General features: G+C 37.9%; 1 protein-coding gene across 5 annotated transcripts in view; it reads left to right on the top strand.

Annotated features, from left to right (window-relative positions):
* The window catches only part of LOC119562209 (monocarboxylate transporter 13), a 145,415-nt gene extending 130,279 nt beyond the window's left edge, over positions 1-15,136 (top strand). For 3 of the 5 annotated variants that reach the window (XM_037875406.1, XM_037875407.1, XM_037875405.1), the window contains 3 exons: positions 12,837-13,061; positions 13,120-13,246; positions 13,303-15,136. In XM_037875406.1, coding sequence (XP_037731334.1) covers positions 12,837-13,061; positions 13,120-13,246; positions 13,303-14,827 — 1,877 coding nt within the window. In that variant the 3' untranslated portion in view covers positions 14,828-15,136. The remainder of the gene's footprint in view (positions 1-12,836; positions 13,062-13,119; positions 13,247-13,302) is intronic. The other 2 variants (XM_037875409.1, XM_037875408.1) reach the window with 1 other exon arrangement.
* The last annotated feature ends 5,909 nt before the right edge of the window (positions 15,137-21,045 follow it).

The raw sequence follows: 21,045 nt of genomic DNA on the forward strand, positions 1-21,045 counted from the left end.
GAATTTTACGATTCCAGTATTCAAATAAAGTCAAGAGATAAAAAAGATATGGATCATTGCAAATACGAATTAGAGGTTTTGGCATACCTTAGTGAACATTAATGAAATTTAGCAGCGTTACATAAATAAAAACGTGTCTTGGAAGTATTGCAAAATACAATAAAGTTATGCCCAGCTCTGTGCCAGTAGAACGATTATTTAGTTGTGGTGGTCAAATTCTAACCCGAAAAGGAAACAGGATGGGAGACAAGTTTTTCGAAACATTAGTAATGTTAAAAAAAGACATTATTTAAATTGATTCACATTATGATTGTTATGAGAAAAAACAAGAAAGGGAGTTGTATACCCTTGCAGCTATAATTATTAAATTTAAAAATACACAAAATGATATTCCCAATAGTATAAGATAATATGTCAAAAAACACCGAAGCTATAATTTGTTTCATATTATTTTCCCACAAATTTTCCGATCGTTCCTATGGCAGCTATATGATATAGTCGTCCGATTTTGATAAAATTAAATTCTAAATTCAAAACTAATTAAAAAATGTTATTTCCAAGCGTAGGAGGTTATATGTTAAAAAACACCGAAGCCATAATTTGTTTCATATTATTTTCCCGCCAATTTTCCGGTCGTTCCTATGGCAGCTATATGATAAAGTCGTCCGATTTCGATAAAATTAAATTCGAAATTCAGAACTAATTAAAAAATGTTATTTCCAAGCTTAGGAGGTTATATGTTGAAAAACACCGAAGCTATAATTTTTTTCATATTATTTTTCCACCAATTTTCCGATCGTTCCTATGGCAGCTATATGATATAATCGTCCGATTTCGATAAAAATTTAATTCAAAATTCAAAACTAATTAAAAAATGTTATTTCCAAGCTTAGGAGGTTATATGCTAAAAAACACCAAAGATATAATTTTTAAAAATTTTTTTTCCGATTATTCCTATGGGAGCTATAAGATATAGTTGTCCGATCCGGCTGGTTCCGACTTATATACTATCTGCAAAAGATATAAGACTTTTGGAAAAGTTTAAGCCCGATAGCTTTAAAACTGAGAGACTAGTTTGTGTAGAAACGGACGGACAGACGGGCATGGCTAGATCGACTCGTCTAGTCATGCTGATCAAGAATATATATACTTTATGGGGTCGGAAACGTCTCCTTCACTGCGTTGCAAACTTCTGACTGAAATCAATGTACCCTCTGCAAGGGTATAAAAAGAAACGTTAAATAATTTTAAGTGGACTGAAACCTAGACTTATTTTAAGTTGAATTGTTCGGCAATTTAATAAAACAAATAAATTAAAGATAAAATAAAACAATATATCTACCTTTTACCTTTACTTAGGTACTGGGAAAATTAAGTACCTTTACCTTACCTAGGTATTTATTACAATACCTTTTACCTTACCTAGGTAAAGAAAAACAGTACCTTTCACAACACTGGAAATGAACAAGGTCTTTGTGCTTTGTGCCACTTTTTGATAAATACAGGCACACCCCTGGCTTTATTCACCATGGGAGTATTGTGGTCAGAAAATTTAAGTTTGGGATCCATATAGACACTAAGGTCGTCAAAATGCGTTATCCTGTCTAACTCACAACCACTTAGAGTATAATTTGTGTAGTGAGGGCTTACACGAAATTAGGTTATTACCCTGCACCTAGAGCCATTTAATTTTAATTCATTATCATTGCATTATTCCATAAAGGTCAGATTGAAAAGCTATGCTCTGTGCAGGCTTATTCTATGGTGGGCTCAACTTAACATCATCTGCGTACATAGGTGCAGGTGACTTTGTTAGAACTAGAGGGAGATTCATAAATAAATAATGTAAAAAGGAAAGGACCAAGGTGACTTCCTTTTGGTACACATAAAGTAACTCGGATTAGGTAGGTGTGAGAAAGAGTTTTAAAAAATGGCATGTCCTCTTATTGAAATAACTTCAGATCCACTTAAGAAGATCACATAACAACCCTTATAGGTCCAATTTCAGGACTAGAAGCGATTGAGTTACAGAATCAAAAGCTTAAGTGAATTTAGAGTAAGCCACGTCAGTATAAAGATTTTTTATAAAACTATTTGTCACAAATGAAGTACACTGTAAGAGATTGGTTGTCGCTGACCTACATTTTATAAATACGTTAAATTGGTCGACGCTTTTACGTATACCATCCGTTCTGTCCAGAGATTAAAGGTCAACACTTAACCGCGACAACCATGAGCTACCTTTTTGCGCTTAGCAGAATTGGGCTTAGATGGCATTGGGCTGGTGCTGCGACTGAAGATACTTCCGTAACAGAGCTTTACCATAGCAGCCCTATAGAGATTGCCTTGTTTTCGTAAGCAACGCAATTATCACAGTAGTAGCGCAAGTCGCTCCTCATGTCAATTGGATAGCGTACCAGGACCGAATAGTCAAAACAAACACACCATAGCGACTTTTGCCATACCCGTTAACCGTAGAGAAAAAGAGTATATTAGATTCGTTGTATGCAACAGGTAGGCGGGGTGGTCAAAAGTATTTACACAAAACAAAAGTTAAATATACTCATAATTTTAACTTACTTCATTTACATTTTGGCATCAATGGAAATTTCATTTAAATTCCGTTTGAATGATACAAGACTTTTCTTAACCCATTCAATACTTATTAAATATGCCGATTTTTTGTAAAATAAACTTTTTAAATTTTTTTCTACGCCCTGGAAACTAAAATTTTTTGATTCAAAAAGATTCTCTAAACAAAACTAAAAGTAAATGGAAAAAAAATTTTTCAAAAAAAAAATTTTGCTTATATTTTTTATGATTTTTTAAATGTGACAGTGTCAGAAAAAAAATATTAAAAAAATCATAATAAATATAATCCATTAAAAAGTTAGAAGCAATTGAAAGAGTCTTCCATAGTGAACGGTCGCGTTTTTTCTGCACTTCTAATTATACCCGTTACTCGTAGAGTAAAAGGGTATACTAGATTCGTCGGAAAGTATGTAACAGACAGAAGGAAGCGTTTCCGACCCCATAAAGGATATATATTCTTGATCAGGATCACCAGCCGAGTCGATCTAGCCATGTCCGTCTGTCCGGATGAACGCTGAGTTCTCGGAAACTATGAGAGCTAGGCTATTGAGATTTGGCGTACAGATTCCTGAGCTTCTTACGCAGCACAAGTTTGTTTCAGTAGTGTGCCACGCCCACTCTAACGCCCACAAACCGCCCAAAACTGTAGCTCCTACAGTTTTGATGCTAGAATAAAATTTTTAACTGAAATGTATTGTTCTCATCAATACCTTTCGATTGATAAAAAAAAGTTTGCCACGCCCACTTTTACGCCCACAAACTTCAAAAAATCGTAAATATGAACTTGGATATCTCGGAAACTATCAAAGATAGAGAATTGGGATCTCAGATTTAGATTCCGTAGCCTTGTGCGCAGCGCAAGTTTGTTACACGAATATGCCACGCCCACTCTAACGCCCATAAACCGCCCAAGCCTGTGGCTCCCACAATTTTCATGCTAGATACAAAATTTTATCTGAACTGTATTGGTTTCGTCAATACCTATCGATTGACCAAAAAAAAATTTGCCACGCCCACTCTAACGCCCATAACGCTTAAATTTGTCTACCGCCGATAGGTGGCGCATTTCAATCTCGCTTTGCTGCTTGCATATCTCCATTTCCCTTTGGTCCCTTTAGCTGAGTAACGGGTATCTGATAGTCGAGGTACTCGACTATAGCGTTCTTCCTTGTTTTTATCTGTTTTCGTGTTTGCCTAAGACGGCTCAAATCAAAACTCCATAAATGGATACGGCTCAATATTTACATGGCTTCGCGAATGAATTTATTATATTCTGTGCACAATCCTAATAAATCCATTTTCAATGTGAACTTTCTGTTGTATTTTGATTTTGTTATTTTTATTTCCCTTCCTTTGTGTGTTGTCCGTCGAAGCTACAGTGCTGTTGGGTGTTGTTGTTTCTGTATGCGCCATAACTGCATTACGCTTCCGCACACTCGCATTCTCTCTCTTAATTTTTTTCCCTTAATCGAAAGGTTAGAGTGCAGAGTTTGTGCTCTTGCCGCACATTAAACTGTTCGTTTGCAATTTTTGACCTTTACATTTGCCTGTCACAGTGGTCTGAATAAAAAAAATATGGATACTTTTGACTGCTCTACTAAAAACTGCCTTAAATTAATCAGAGCTGACCAGTCAAAACTGACGTTTATGCGTTTAGGAGACGAACTAAAAGTGGCTTAAAGGGTGTAATTTTTAGCTTCGGCGTAGCTAGAGATAGTTTTCGCCGAGCAAATGAGTTACTCTCAGTGCTGGACTCCATGATCACAAGTCAACTAAGCGATTACATCGTTTACGCAAGTCTGACTTTCGGAAGGTAAACCTTTATATATCAGGCGTTAATTGGGCCGATCTCTACTCATCCCAAAATATGGATGATGCTATAAATATTTTCTGTAGAACCGTTAATTCGTTTTTTAATTCTTGAATTCCGTTATACTATCCGTCAGTCTCCAACAAGCCACCTTGGTTTAGTAAAAAGCTGACACACATAAGAAATAAGAAGTTCAGAATTTATTGGAAATTCAAAGATTCCGGTTCTCAATCTATTTGTTCTAGATACTTAAGTGCTCGGTCTAGTTTTATCGTGCTAAACTCTTAGAAATTTATTGTAATTCTTCTCCACAAAAAGAGCGGATGAAAAAAATTATTGAGGTATTTCTGATTTGTCAGCAATCTCAAAGCTTTTGCAGCACCTTCTGTAGATCTCCGTGTCAACACGGGTTAATGAAACGTAGATTAACAACCACTAGCCTTTGGGAACTTAGTTCATTTGCTTAAAGAGGATTTTAAAAATATGTTTAAAAAGACGTAGTATACACTGACTTTAGTAAAGCATTTGACTCTGTAAATCAATTAAAACTCGATTTATTTGGAATCCCCATTGATCTTGTTAAATGAATCTTAAGTTATCCGAATTGCAGAATACAATGAATATTTTTATTACAAATTCTCTCTTGTATACTCCACGTTACCTTCGGTGTCTCACAAGGGGGCTACCTGGGGCCGCTATTTTTTACTTTACTTATAAGTCACTTTCAGATATAAGTCACTTTCGTGCACTAATGTATGCAGATGATGTTAAATTATGCCTACAGTACAAGGATACTTCTTGCCAGTCCGACCCACAATCCGACAATAATAATTTCAAACATGGTGCTCTGACAATTTACTGGATTTAAATGGCTCTAAGTAAAAGGTAATCACTTTTTGTCGTGTCAATCATCAATAAGCGACATAAATGCTGAGTGAGGGCTCATTGGATAGAATAGCTTTAGTAAACGATTTTAGTGTTTTTTGGACACATTTCCTCCGTGGTGAATAAAGCTAGTGGTGTGCTTGGCACCCCTTTGAAGGAATTTAATGATCCTTATAATACTCATACCTTATTTAGTTCGCGTGTCCGCCCGATACTTGAGTATGGATCACCCGTCTGGAGTCCCCAATGCGGAATTCTTGTCGATCGTATCGAATCTGTACAGAAGAACCTTTTGCTATTTGCTTTAAGGCGCCTTAAGTGGGATGCAAGCCTCATTTTACCTTTTAATTCTAGTAGATTACTTTAATTAACTTACTCTTCCTAGCCAACCGCAGAACGATGGAACAGTCTTTATATTTAACCTTATTTGAGGTGAATTTGATAGCCCCGACTTGGTTAGCCAGCTTAATTTTTCTGTTCAATGCTGATTATCAAGAAATTACAATTCCTTAAATTTAGATCATTGTAGTACTATGACTTAATGAACCTTTCAGAGCATTGTAGCAAATAAACCATTTACGAGATTTTACAAACACGCCACCTAAAGACGATTTTTGACTTGTTAGTGAAATCTCGCACTCCCTTTAGCTGTGTAACGGGTATCAGATAGTCGAGGGCGTCGACTATAGCGTTTTCCTTTGTTTTAAATAAAAATTTGGAACAAAAATTAAAAAACATTCAATTTGTAAGGGTGATCAGAAGTTCCTGGGACAGTGAGTGCTCACCTGTTCGACATCTCTTCATGACAGCTCCAATGCTTCCACGACGACGTTTTGTGCCCGGCATAAGGTATTTTTATTATTGGTGATTAACTGTAAACAACTGGCCTTTTTTCAGTCCTTATTCTTGGTGTGCTGTATCGCCGAAGTCTCTTCTGGACGCTTGTAGATTTTCTCAATTTTCTCATAAGGGTTTTTTCCGATGCTAAGTCACGCCACACCGCTTGGGTGTTGTAATGCAAGGATTATGATTTAATTGGTTATATCGTGGAGCGCAGCTGACGCAGTAGATTATGAGAGTTAAGTTAATATATTTATTTGCGAGTAGAGACTGCTCGCTCGCTATACCAAATCATAACTAGGTCCAAAATGATGAACTTTTAGCCAAAAAAAATGTTTGTCACAGCGGCCACGCAAATATGCTGAGTTTGCCGTCTGTGCATGTGCAACCAGCAAAGTGTCCGTTGCATTGTCGAGGACTTTAAGTCTAGTTAACTATTCCCCCTTCATTATTGAAGCCGCCCTCGGCCGACTATATCCCAGCGATCACTTCCCTCAATTGGGCTGCGGATTTTCCGCCCCTGATGACTAGCTGACAGGGGAGCAAAATGTAAGTCAGCGCACAGCATACCGCTATTCTAATTAACGTTATCTGATGCGTTTGGGTGTCGTCGACTTCTTCTCCAACCTTCCGGATAAACCTCAACCTCCACCTTAGGCGATAAAGAAAAGGGAGGGTTGTCGTGGTTGACAAACCGGGTTCTATTAATTGTGGCACCCTCTTTTAATGTAATGAGATACGTGCCGTGTATCGAAACTTCTAAACCGTTGTCAACTCGAACCTGTGATCATTGATGATGATGGTGTCCTAATGCAATGCAGGTGATCGGGTGCAAGTCGCTCGGTTGAGTTGCGTTAAGATCTCTTGCGGATGAGCTACTTGCTGATAGTTGGAAGAACGTGGCACCAGGGGCTGTCGTACAATTCTTGACTTGACTCTACTTATCCTATATCCGCAAGATTTCATCGACCGGAAAAATAGTAACATTTTTACATAAAAATTGTATTATACGGACTTTTATTATAAAGTATAAAACGTTAGTGGACTGAAGTATTTTCATGGTTGCAACGGACAAAAGATCCCTTTTAGGGGTGTTAGTGGGGTCTTCCAGCCAAATTGACTCTAAATTTGCTTGGTCTAACATGTTAGGGTTGAAAATATTAATTTTTGCTAGTACAATGGCAAGCATTAAAATTCCATCACTAACATTCTGTTGCGAGCCAGTGACTGTAACTGTTAGTTGATGATTTTATCTTATGTTTTAGTATTCATTTATATTTGTGTAATATTTAAGTTAAATAATTGATATTCTGTAAATCTAATTTTCTCCAAATCTTTGGCATCTGAAGTTCCCGCCACGACCTTTTAAATGGACCCTAAGAAATCTAGACTTCCGTTTTGATTCCGATACCGCGAAAGTTATCGGTTTGTGGTCGGAGTAGATGCTTATACCCTTTGCCGCATATAGGCCATGACGTACTTTCTCTAGTGTCCATATGATGGCCAATAGTCCCCTTTTGTTGGTGGCGTAGTTAAGTTCCCTATTCTTGAGACAGCGCCGCACCAATTCCATAGGCTGATCCGTAGTTAGATGCCTTCTTGTAGCCTGGATATCTGAGGATGGCATCTTCGGACGCTAATATATTTCGCAATTTGTAAAAAGCCTGTTGCTGTGCTTCGAATACCGGGATACTCCTTAACTTGCGCCTGAAGGCACTTCCATTCTCTCCTTTTAAAATATCTGAGGTAAGTCTGGCTATCGACGCTTAGTCTTTTATAAAGCTGTAGTAATTGCAAGAATTCATGGAATTCATCTTAGCCGTTATGAGTCTGTTATAGCACCGTTACTGGTGCGAACCCAATATAAAGTATTGAGAGCTGTCCGATTTTAAATTTGTTGAGAAAATTATGACTTGCCGACTTGATCTCGCAAAATATCGTCAATAGTTCTTTGAAAAATTTTGGCAGTACTTTTTAAGCCAAATGGGATCATTCGAAACTCGTACTTTCCCCCGTTTACAGAAAAATTTTTCGCGGTCCTTTTCCGCGATCATATTTGATGATATCTGGATTTGAGATCCAGCGTCGAGAACTACTTGGCTTTGCCTAGGATTCCCAATATCATTAAGATATTCGGCATGGAGTACCGGTCGGCCACAGTCTTCTCGTTTAGCTTGCGAAAATCCATCACTGGTCTCATGTTTCGATTGCCCGTCTCATCGGTACGCTTCATATCTACAACCGATATCGGATTGTTATAAGGGGATCCCGATTTTTGGACTATACCATTTTTGTGCAGGTCTTGAATCTCTTTATTGACGAAGTTTACTGTCCCCATGGGGTACGGATAAAAATTGGCTTCAATGGGATAGCAAGGATCCCTTATTCTGATGATGGCTACCACCGAGGTGTTATAGTGTAAAGCTTCGTTTTAGTCTGCAAAGGCTTTTTTCATAATTTTTAGTATTTCAAATAATTTTTTGTTTACCACTTAGTGAAGTTGACGTCAGGGCACTTGTGAAATGAAATTTAACAGATCGAGATCGACTATTCCATCAAATGACGATTAGTCTGGTAGTATAAAGAAAGAGTATAGAGTTGAATATCGAAACATAGCACTTTTCTGTTATTGTAGTTACACCCCGAGTTGAGTGGATTGAAAAAGGTGACTCCATTAGGCGGACAGCTCTCAATACTTTATAAAGTTCTTGGACGCCCCAGTGTCGATGAGAAACTTAGTTTCTATCCCCGCTACTCTTCATCTGATGAGAGTTAGCAAGATTTTGCCCTAAAAAATAAATGGTATGGTGATTATACCCGACCTCTTGTGCCAAAGCCAGGGCCGAAGGCAAGTCTTACATCTGTGAGGTTTCGTCTTCAAGGAACTTTTTACACAGTATGCCATCCCTGAATCACTGGTAAGCAAGATACGTTTTTCGCTTCCTCGTCATGATACTATAGTAGGTTTAAACTTCCTTTTCGTTCTATAAACCTAAGCTAATAAGAATTCTGTGTGGCTTCGGCGGGCGTCCTTGGTTTACGCACTCACCCTGCAAGCAAATGGACGATCATTTTATCACGATAGAACCCATTTTAAAAATACAAAATAAACATCTATCACTTCTGAGTTACTTCTGGACGAAAGAAAGAGGATAACACATTTTACACAAACAAAATAATTCCGAAAACTAGCTTTCCTTCAATTGACTTCCATAAATTAACAAGAAGATTGAAAGGAAATCACAAAACAACGCACATGCGTTAAAGGGAAATCGCGATAAATCGCTCTGCAAGCAAATGGGCGATAATTCTTTCGCCTATCTTCCAGAAATCACTTCTTAGTAACTTTTGGAAGATAGCAACACGATAGAACCCATTTTGCTATATATCTATAGCGATGAAGTCACTTCCAACTCACTTTTGGACGATGGAACACATTTTACAGAACAAATAGGGTCGTGATGGCGAAGAAGGAACTTCTAAGTTACGGGACGATAGAAAGACGACGAACACATTTTACAAAATCAGTTTTTTGGAAAAAAATGTGTCTTCCAATGACTTCTAGAAGTTGAAAAGAAGATAGAGCGAGAATTTAAAACAACGCTCACGCTTTACAAGAAGATGCAAATTCCTCGGGTCTCCCTTTTGACCCATGCTTTTATTATTCGCCCAAGCGTCATTTGGTTTCGCGATTTGATTTTTTTATTTTGTTTTTAATTGTATAACATGACGGCAAATGTGACTACACTTCCAGAAATCACTCAGAAGTGACTCTTTTCCGAAGTGGCTCTTTTCTCCCGACAGGACAGGAGTCGCTTCGGCGACCCGAATGCTATACCGTCGAAGTCACTTAGAAGTCGCCGAAGTCACTAAGAAGTGACTTTTTTTTTATCGAGCGGTATATCACGCCCACACCTCCCGTCCAATCGACCGAGGGGCGCTGCCGTGTGTCGTACGGCACAAATTCACGAGATGACAGAATCCAATTCTGTGCTATACATTTAATATTAATCGTTTTAAGAGAGGCAGAGAGTCAGATATTGAGATAATAGGATAAAGTCTATTATAACCAGAACATAATACTCTAAAACAAGGAAGAACGCTATAGTCGAGTACCTTGACTATCAGATACCCGTTACTCAGCTAAAGGGACCAAAGGGAAATGGAGATATACAAGCAGCAAAGCGAGATTGAAATGCGCCACCTAGACAGATTTAAGTGTTATGTCAAATTTTTTTGGATCAATCGATAGGTATTGTCGAGACCAATACATTTCAGTTAATATTTTTAATCTAGAATAAAAATTGTGGGCGCCACAGATTTGGGAGGCTTGTGGGCGTTAGAGTGGGCGTGGCATATTCGTGTAACAAACTTGCGCTGCGTACTAAGCTACGGAATCTAAATCTGAGATCCAAATTCTCTATCTTTGATAGTTTCCGAGATATCCACGTTCATATTTACGATTTTCTTAAGTTTTTGGGCGGTTTGTGTAAGTTAAAGTGGGCGTGCAAACTTTTTTTTGGGTCAATCGATAGGTATTGATAAGAACAATACATTCCAGTTAAAATTTTTATTCTAGCATCAAAACTGAAGGAGCCTCAGTTTTGGACGGTTTGTGGGCGTAAGAGTGGGCGTGGTACTCTGCTGAAACAAACTTGCGCTGCGCAGGAATCTCAGGAATCTGCATGCCCAATCCCAGTATTGTAGCTTTTATAGTTTCCGAGATCTCAGCGTTCATACGGACAGACGGACATGGCTAGATCGACTCGGCTAGTGATCCTGATCAAGAATATATATACTTTATGGGGTCGGCAGCCTTCTGCCTGTTACTTACTTTCCGACGAATCAAGTGTATACCCTTTACTCTAAGAGTAACGGGTATAATTAGGGGAATGTAATTTCTTGTTAATCATGCTGGCTTACCAAGTCGTCGGGGTTGTTAATTTCACCTCGAATAAGGTTATAAATAAAGACTGTTCCAAGCATCGTTCTGCGGTTAGCTAGGGAGGGTAAGTTAATTAGGAGTAATCTTCTAGAATATGAAGTTTAATTCAGGCTTGCATCCCAGTTTAGGCGCCCTAAAGCAAATAGTAAAAAGTTCTTCTGTACAGATTCGATACGATCAACAAGAATTCCGCATTGGGGACTCCAGACGGGTGTTCCATACTCAAGTATCGGGCGGACACGCGAACTAAATAAGGTATTAGTATTATAAGGATCATTAAATTCGACACGACACACAACATGAATTCTGTATTCTCTAGACTTCAGACGGGTGCTACATATTCAAGTATCGGGCGGACAAGCGAAATAAATAAGGTCTAATATAAGGGTCATCAAATTCCTTTGACCACCTTTTAATAAAGCCAAGCGCACCAATAGTACTTTACAGGCGCTTGTAGAAGATACCCAAAAGAACCTTTTCAATTGTCAAATCCTTAAAACAAAAATATTTATTGTACGTATTTCGCAATATTTTGTATTTATTTTTCTCATAAGGGTATTGGCCGCCAGTGCACATGGTTCCTGGCACGCAAGGAATGCTGCTGATCAACTTTATTTATGCTTCGTTGATTTAAAACAAAATACAAGTAAACGTGAGGCATTACCTTTTATAATCAAATAATTAGAGAACATTTGAATGCCGGGGGAGAAACTCAGTTCCACGCTATGAAATTTTCACAGCTAACTTGTCCGTAAATAGCTGAAATTAGTCGTGCAGCTTCACGCCTAGCACGTAATCTCTAAGCCTTTGTCGAAACAGACATTATAATATATTTTATTATTAAAAGCAATTAGAAAAACAAAGCAATCTAGGGTGCCACAGAAATCGCAGAGCTCCGATTCAGCGTAAGTTTCTTGTGTGCATCAAAGTAAATTTTACACGACAAAACGCTAAAATCATTTCTACTAGAATTCATTTGAGATGCAATTTTTATACCCTTGCAGAGGGTATATTGATTTCAGTCAGAAGTTTGCAACGCAGTGAAGGAGACGTTTCCGACCCCATAAAGTATATATATTCTTGATCAGCATGACTAGACGAGTCGATCTAGCCATGTCCGTCTGAAATTTTATCAAAATCTGCCATAGCTGCCATAGGAACGATCGGAAAATTAGTGGGAAAATAATATGAAACAAATTATAGCTTCAGAGTTTTTTAACGTATAACCTCCTAAGCTTGAAAATAACATTTTTTAATTAGTTTTGAATTTCGAATTAAATTTTATCAAAATCGGACGACTATATCATATAGCTGCCATAGGAAAGATCGGAAAATTGGTGGGAAACGAATATAAAACAAATTAAAGCTTCGGTGTTTTTTGACATATTATCTTACTATTGGGAATATCATTTTTTGTATTTTTAAATTTAATAATTATAACTGCAAGGGTATACAAACTTCGGCTTGTCGAAGTTAACTTCCTTTCTTGTTAATCATAATCTATTCTACTCCATAGCATTTATTTTATTATTTCAGCACTACGAATTTCAATTGATAAAAATCGGGCTACTGTATCATATAGGTGGCATAGGCAGGATCACAAAATGAATTTTGATTTTGGCAAAACATAGTATTTATGCTCTGTATATACATTGCTCCCATAGGAACGATCTGAAAGGGTATATAAACATCGGCTTACCGAAGTTGGCTTCCTTTCTTGTTTGAATTCAAATTTAAAAAAAATATTTTTTAATTAATGCGCAGTCGGCCTACTCAACAAAAAAGATGACTCAGAATATGATCTTGTTCCACCTGATGGCGGATGGGGTTGGCTTGTGCTTTTGGGTTCGTGTATGACAAACATTCTAATCCCTGGAACTATTAAAAGTTTTGGAGTACTGTTTTCGGAATTCACCGACGCTTTTAACTCTTCACCCACAAAGGCTGCCTGGATACCCGCTCTGTGCTATTTTCTGTACAGTTCGTTGGGTAAGAGGCAACAGTACTTCTAAAGGCCTCATTTATAACTGTGTGAACTTATTTGCAGGTCCAGTTTCGAGCATATTGTCTGTAAAGTACTCTTATCGCACAGTCACCCTTCTTGGTGGAGCATCTGCGTCACTGGGAATGATACTATCCTTCTGGGCATCATCTATTGAGTACTTGTACATCAGGTAAATTTTTCAGCGCAGATATATATAGTAAAGTTATTCATACTTTTGTTTTTCAGCTATGGCGTTTTGGTCGGAATTGGGGCTGGCCTTTCTTTCCCACCCACTGTGTACATTGTGACGTCGTATTTTTCAAAGCTTCGCGGATTAGCTAATGGCCTGTGCATTTCAGGCAGCGCGTTGGGCAGCATTATTCTTCCGCCTCTGCTTCGCTGGCTGCTCGAGACGTACGGTTATCATGGCTCCTGCCTAATCATGGGTGGCATTACTCTGAATGTATTTGTTGCTGCTCTTTTCTATGAGCCTGTTGAACAGCACATGATTCGAGTACCTCGTATACGCCAGGTTTTGGAAGACATTCCTGAAGAGGAAGATATTGGCATTGTGATGAAGTTCGAAAATGTTGACGAGTCTGCCCCAAAAAACGAGGAGTCTGATAAGCATTTGTTACCTTACAACTCCCCTCCGTCACCACTGTATCTACCAGACGATGGGAAACAGTTTGTGCGGAGCGCATCCGCAGCGGTTGTTCAAAGTTACTTAAAGTCTGGAGACGAGTTTCAGTCTCGATCTCGTAAGATCAGTACCCCAGTGAGGTTACCCCAAAGAAATCAAACTTTTACGCCTGGCCAATTGAACTCGCAGTCATCCTTGTACGCAGTGCCCGAGGGTCGCTCGAGCTCCAACAAACTTACTCTGCGGAATTCATCTAAAACGCGGCTGTCCAAACGCTCGCCTTCGACCAGCAGTTTTTTATACGTCAGTACACCATATCATGGAAGCACATTGTCTTTCCAGCCGAAAGAATTCTCCTCTCATTTGTCCCTTCGCTCTGTGGGAAGTAGTGGAATAGGAGGTCCTAGCGGCGACTCGACCAGACCAGATGGAACTCAAGCTGACTTCGAATCACGAGGCAAAGACAAGCAGCCACACCGATCGAAGTTTTTCGATCTAAGCCTTTTAAAAGATCCTATGTACTTGGTCATACTTATTTCAAATTCTACAAATGCCATAAGCTATACAAATTTTATCATTTTGCTGCCCAGTTTTGGGGAAGCTAGGGGGTTTAACAAATCGTTATCTGCGTATCTGCTTTCCGTTGTCTCCACGACAGACCTAATTGGACGTATTGGAGGATCAGCACTTTCAGACATGGGATACATACCTAAGACCTGGTACTTTGTTGGCGGCTTATCCATATCGGGTCTTTCCCTTGCTCTTCTACCTTTTGCATGGACTTACAGCTCGGTATGCTTCTGGTGCGCACTGTTTGGTCTAGCTTCCGGAATCTACGTCGGAATCACTGCCGTGATTATGGCAGACATGCTTGGCACGGAACGATTGACTTCATCCTATGGTATAAGCCTTTTTGTTAATGGCTTGCTGCAGTTGGTTGGGCCGCCGCTATGTAACTACTGGTTCGAGGCGGTTAATGATTATAATCCTCTCTTCCACGCCCTCGGCTTGACGCTCTTAGCTGGGGCCAGCCTTTGGAGTTTTATGCCATGGATTAGTCGACGCAGAGCCAAAACGGTAGAACAACTAGATGCAGAAATCGAAGAAGACGCTGTCGATAGCTACTAAACGGGAGGAAAACTCTCGTGTTAAACGACGTACAATAACAGTTAGACTTTAAGCTTAAGCGTATTAACAATGATGAATATATGTGTGCATGCCCTATACGGCCAGGACTATGAGAAAAAATCTACATTTTGGAAACCAATGATTTGTACTTCAGCTTATTCGTAGTTACTATTACGCATAATTAAAGTATTGTTTCCTTAATATCATCTTTATAATAGCAAGGCCTTATAAAAACAAAAAAAAAAAAGGATTTTATAACTATTTTTTCTATAAATATGCAAAAACGAAATAAAAAAAAAAATGAAACAATGCTCAAAACAAGGACGATTCTAATTCGTACAATTTACGCGTAGTGGCTTTTTGTTTGGTAAATTATATTTAATATATTACATATCGTTTATTTACTAGAAGAGTGGCACATCTAACATAATAGAAATTTGAGTTAAACGTATTTGAAGTTTTCAAGCGCCATTTGTCATGCTCTGTGCATTAAAAATACGAATCAAACAAAATTTGTCAAAAATCGTTTTTTTTTTTACATATATCTATCTTATAGTAATTGAGCAATATGACTAGTGATTATAAAGCTGTTCTTGGTCTTCCTTAGATAGCAAATAGCGTATAAGAGACAGTATGGCACTTGTGATGCTAATTCTTGCAGGGGCAAGTACTTTGCGAACTGCGTAGGCCATACTAAAGGTGCATCCTGTAAAAACTTCCTCAATTTTGCGTGACGCAATTCCAAGGAATATCATTATAGGAACCAAAACCTGTATAAAAATAATAACAATTAAACAAATTAATATGATACTAAAGTAAATGCTTACAAGGACATATAAGACAAGAATGTTGTAACTTTAGTAGTGTAGAAAGTATCACATCAGATTTTCATTTTTTCGTGTATATATAGTAGTCGCCTAAACTATATTAGTGTGTTTTTGGACTACGCGGACTGCTATCCACCGTTCGGATAATCAGTCCTAATAGTACAAGACTAATGAAAATTGTTAAGTTTCTAGAAATTTAAATATTTAAATAATTAAGAACAAAGTGAAGGAAAAATACGAGAACTGCTGACGATAGTCAAAGAAAGAAGCCAATCAAGTTTTGATTTCGGTCGGAAGTAAAAGTAAAAACAGAAGCAACTAAACATTTTCGTTAGCCAAGTAGTAATGAAAATGCTGCGCGCTTCATCTTTCTCCTTTCGATTCGCGCGTTTTTAAAATTTCTAGAATTTTATCGGGCCTGTTCCAATTTCCACTCGGAAGTGAGTTCGTTAACATTGTCGGAATTCCCTTTAGCGTAATACAATTTCCCTTACTTCTTGGGTAATTTTTTTTAGGGAAATCCCCATTTGGTGTCAACAATAAAACAAAGCCGACAGCAGCGACATACTCTTGAAAAAAGACTTAACTTTGGCTGCGTTTTTCAGCCAAAGGTTCAATCAAATTTGGGCCGCTTCTGGATTTTATAAATTTATTGCATAGAATCCAATAAACAAACAATGGTTGGCATAAACACAAATTGCAATAAATTTGTAAAAATAAGACAGCTGTTTTATGGCAGTGATGTATAATTTTTACACTCACTAACACTTAAAACAAATATTCCATCACTGTCGCTAATCGTTGATGTGAGCAGCAATACTTTTTAATAAACGCATCCTGCTTAGAACAATTTTATTATAAATACATAAAGTCGCCTATCGCAAACAGAAATGTTTTATTAAAATATTTCAAAGTATTGTGGCTGGCACGTAACAGTGGTATTTTAAGCAAAAACATTTTTTTTTAAATCTCGGAACAATAATCTTTCTTACCAAAGTTCATCGAACCAAATAATAAATTATCAGTTCTCATCTCAACAAAATACTTTTTTTGCGTACCATGACAGCCCTAGTCCGTTTTAATCAAATCCGAACGGATTTCAAAACAGGGGCGGTGGGTTATGCAATTAATTAAAATTCTGATGTTGTTTCTGGTGTTCATAATCATTAAACATTCACGAATGTGATAAAAATATTTTTTGCATTTAAAGAAATCGCTAAGTATTTTAAATAAATAATGTTCATACTGTCGGATTTAAGTCCTCCAGCCCAATTCTTGGCGGAAAGTTTCCTTGAGAATTTTTCGGAAGTTTACAGAGTAACAACAGAGGAAAATTCGAATCCGTGCAGATATTTCGGAAGCGAGTCTTGAAACAGGTCTGTATATATTTTTATAAATGTACTTGAAATATTATTATGACATTTAATACTACAACTTTGAAGAAATCGTCTAAACCAATATGCCTTGGAAAATATTTAACTAGTCCAATAGCGTGCTCAGATGTTGCTTTTGCTTCCTATTTTTTCCGAAGTTGCAGCAACAGCTTATATTAAAAAGTAACAAGCAGTCAAAGCAAGAAACATTCAAATCATAAGACTCTCCTTACATTGACTGAAGCATTTTACACACCGTTGAAGTCTTTCTATAGCATCACAGAGAGCATTAAGTAAAGTGACGGAAAGTGGCGCTTCGCAACAATAGCCGCCCAGCAGCGTCCACAGAATCAGCGCTCCGTCTGCAGAATCAGATTATCTCTGGAAATGGCCTTAAAAGTCCTCGCTACGAATCTTTGGGCCACACAGGCAGAAGTCACTTTGATGCGCTGCACTACGAGGACTTGCTCTTATTTTGTTTGCCAAAACACACACAAACTACGTTAAAACGAAAAATGTTGTTTGATGATGAATTAACAGAAGCCCATTTAGTAATGTTAAGTTTTACGATAAAGGGAGCCTCCGTAAAGATACCAGCTGCTAAGTCAGCTGTTCCAAACGCAATTCTTGAGCTGTTAAAATTCCACGTTTTGCTTTCAATTTTAAAGTGCTTAAAATAAAGCAAATTAAGTAAACTTTTCGGTTTGAACAAAATTGATGGTGCTATATCCTAAGTGTTTGTTAGCACGGTAAATATCAATCGTTTTCTTCTTACAACTAAGTGCTAAAGGCAGTGGTTTAACAACAACAGCCGGCCGTTGACTCTTAGTAGCGAATATCGAGAAATAGTAATCCTAGGTGGGAACACCTAGTTAATCCAATCTATATCGGTAGCAATGTAATAGCTCTAGTCTGGTATAAAAGACCTTAGCTGATTAGAGAAGAGAGGAGAATCCATTCTGGTGTCTGACGGAAGCCGCCAGCTCCGAGGAAAGGACATTTTCCCATGGGCTTGGGCATCCGCCCACGGAGTCTACAACATCAGAACCAGCTAACCTATCAAGCAGTCCTTGAGGAGGACTGGAATAGCAGCTCGAAAGAATCTTATGTGTCGGACCACCGCTGCCAGTGTAATCAAAGAACGTGGAGGGATCAACCATAAGAACGACATCCGACATACTGTGATGTTTGTGGCCGCAGTACTCGAGATCGCCATTCTTATGAAAATTGTTAGGATGTACGAGACATCCGTTCAGAGGGGTTGTGACCCATAGGATACTTTGGCAAAAGTAGTGATGCAATAGAATTGTGTTAACCGAGCCAATCAAAACAGAACTTATTCATAACCAACGTGAGAAGTTGGTTAGGCCAAGAACAAGGATATAAACTTCGACGGACAACCTTGACAATAGGGGATCGTATTGCACGGCCCGCAACGAATAATTTGGCACACGGATGTGTGAAGGGGAGGGAATAAGTCCGAAAGACAGCCTGATCGTATCACGATCAAGCGACAGCTAAGCTTGTGGGACAGTGTGCACTGACGACTGACTGACTGAACTTTACGCACTAATATTATTTTCTAGGCACTTTAACCATTTATTCTCGTTGTGTTGGTGAGGGGCTTACCAAGATCCAACGACCCATATACGACGTAGCTTATGCCTGCAAAATGGGGCCTGCACATCGTACACCTCTCCCTCGGCTAAAGTCCTTTTCAGGACTCGAATACCTATTCTTGTTAAAATTTTTACGGTTAAAATCGCAACTTATTGACACTTTATCTGTTGTTTAATTTTTTTTACCATAACCTAGAATTTGGAAAATTTCCATTGTAAGGAGGTTTCTTGCTTTAAATTATTATAATAATAAAGCAGGAATAAGTAGCTCTGGCTACCTTAAGTGGTTTTGAAGGGTTGTAAGTCAAAAGTACAGCTACAACTTGAGCAAAATGTTGTAAATATATATAGTATATTATTATGTATTGAAAACGTATTTAAACGCAATTTGCAAAGTGATGTGGACTTATATCAAAAAGTGCACTGTTAATCTGATCATTCCTATGGCAGCTATAATATCATATAGCTGTTCGATTCGCGATATTTTCTTACTTAATATAGGTTTTTATAAAAAAGCAACTATTGCTTAAGTTTTACTTTGATATATTTAGAATTAAGGGAGTTATAAAATTTTTCTCATAAAAAGGGGTCAATTTTCCAATAGTGCACAGGTTGCGCTTGTAGATCGGCGTTCGAAATGTAGCATACATTCAAGGGCGGCAGCGCGAACTCCTTGTCAAGGAGCCCGGAAACTGACCAGTGCCCTATGGGGACTTTGACCCATGTTTTTTTTTGGCATAAATCTGTTTCTCAAAAGTATTTAAAATTGCGAAAAGTTGATGTTATCGAATTAAGAACAGATCAACATGAGATTGGGATCTCAGATTTAGATTCCGTAGCCTTGTGCGCAGCGCAAGTTTGTTACGCAAATATACCACGCCCACTCTAACGCCCACAAACCGCCCAAGCCTGTGGCGCCCACAATTTTAATGCTAGATACAAAATGTTAACTGAACTGTATTGGTCTCGTCAATACCCATCGATTGACCCAAAAAAAAATTTGCCACGCCCACTATAACGCCCATAACGCTTAAATCTGTCTACCGCCGATAGGTGGCGCATTTCAATCTCGCTTTGCTGCTTGCATATCTCCATTTCCCTTTGGTCCCTTTAGCTGAGTAACGGTTATCTGATAGTCGAGGTACTCGACTATAGCGTTCTTCCTTGTTTTTTTGTGAAATCTAAAACTAATATCTCTTGAACGACAAGACGTAAATCCTTCAAATTTGAACTGGATATTTATTCTGTATGTGTGTGTGTTAAAATGAATACAACCCTTATTTTGTGTGTATTTTTCAAACAATTTATAAATTTAGCAAGTGATGTCTTGGTATAACTTTTTAAAAGAAATTCCTTTTTTGCAAACATTACATTTTTATGTAGCAACCTCTCGATATGCAATGCGGCCCTGTTAGAAGCGTGGCGCAAGCAAACGTGCGGCCGTGACAAATAGAGTGCCGTATTCGCTTTTAGTTGTGAGCACATCCTCGACAATAGTCTTAAAATGAATGAAACTCGTTTAAAGGAGAAAACGTGAGTGTTTTCCGTAAATTTTTCGATTTTTCAATTTTGCCAAAATTGCAACAGAAAAATGCACATCTTTACTATGGATGGACAAGTTCGCTTGGATTTAATTGGAAGGAAAAAAAAGTAGAGCCGAAAAGGTAATAAGATGGTCGTCGAAAATTACATTTTCTTTAAAAGGCACAATACGCCAGAAAAAGGATGCAGAAGCAATAAAACAAAGCCGACAGCAGCGACAGTCTCTTGACAAAAAACTTAACTTTGCCTGCGTTTTTCAGCCAAAGGTTCGATCAAATTTTGGTCGCTTCTGGATTTCAGCTATGCGAATTAGTTGTGTATAAATTTTTTGCATAAAATCCAGTAAACAAACAATGGTTGGCATAAACACAAATTGCAATAAATTTGTAAAAGTAAGACAGCTGTTGTATGGCAGTGATGTATAATATTCACACTCACTAACACTTAAACCAAATATTCCATCACTGTCGCTAATCGTTGATGTGAGCAGAAATACATTTTAATAAACGCATCCTGCTAAGAACAATTTTATTATATATACATAAAGTCGCCTATCGCAAACAGAAGTTTTATTAAAATATTTCAAAGTATTGTGGCTGGCACGTAACAGTGGTTTTTTAAGCAAAAACATTTTTTTTTGAAATCTCGGAACAATAATATTTCTTACCAAAGTTGATCGAACCAAATATTAAATGATCAGTTCTCATCTCAACAAAATACTTTTTTTGCGTACCATAACAGCCCTAGCCAGTTTTAACCAAATCCGAGCGGATTTCAGAACAGGGGCGGCGGGTTATGCAATTAATTTAAATTCTGATGATGTTTCTGGTGTTCATAATCATTAAACATTTACGAAT

The sequence above is a fragment of the Drosophila subpulchrella genome, unplaced genomic scaffold (assembly GCF_014743375.2).
Source record: "Drosophila subpulchrella strain 33 F10 #4 breed RU33 unplaced genomic scaffold, RU_Dsub_v1.1 Primary Assembly Seq40, whole genome shotgun sequence".
Lineage (NCBI taxonomy): Eukaryota > Metazoa > Arthropoda > Insecta > Diptera > Drosophilidae > Drosophila > Drosophila subpulchrella.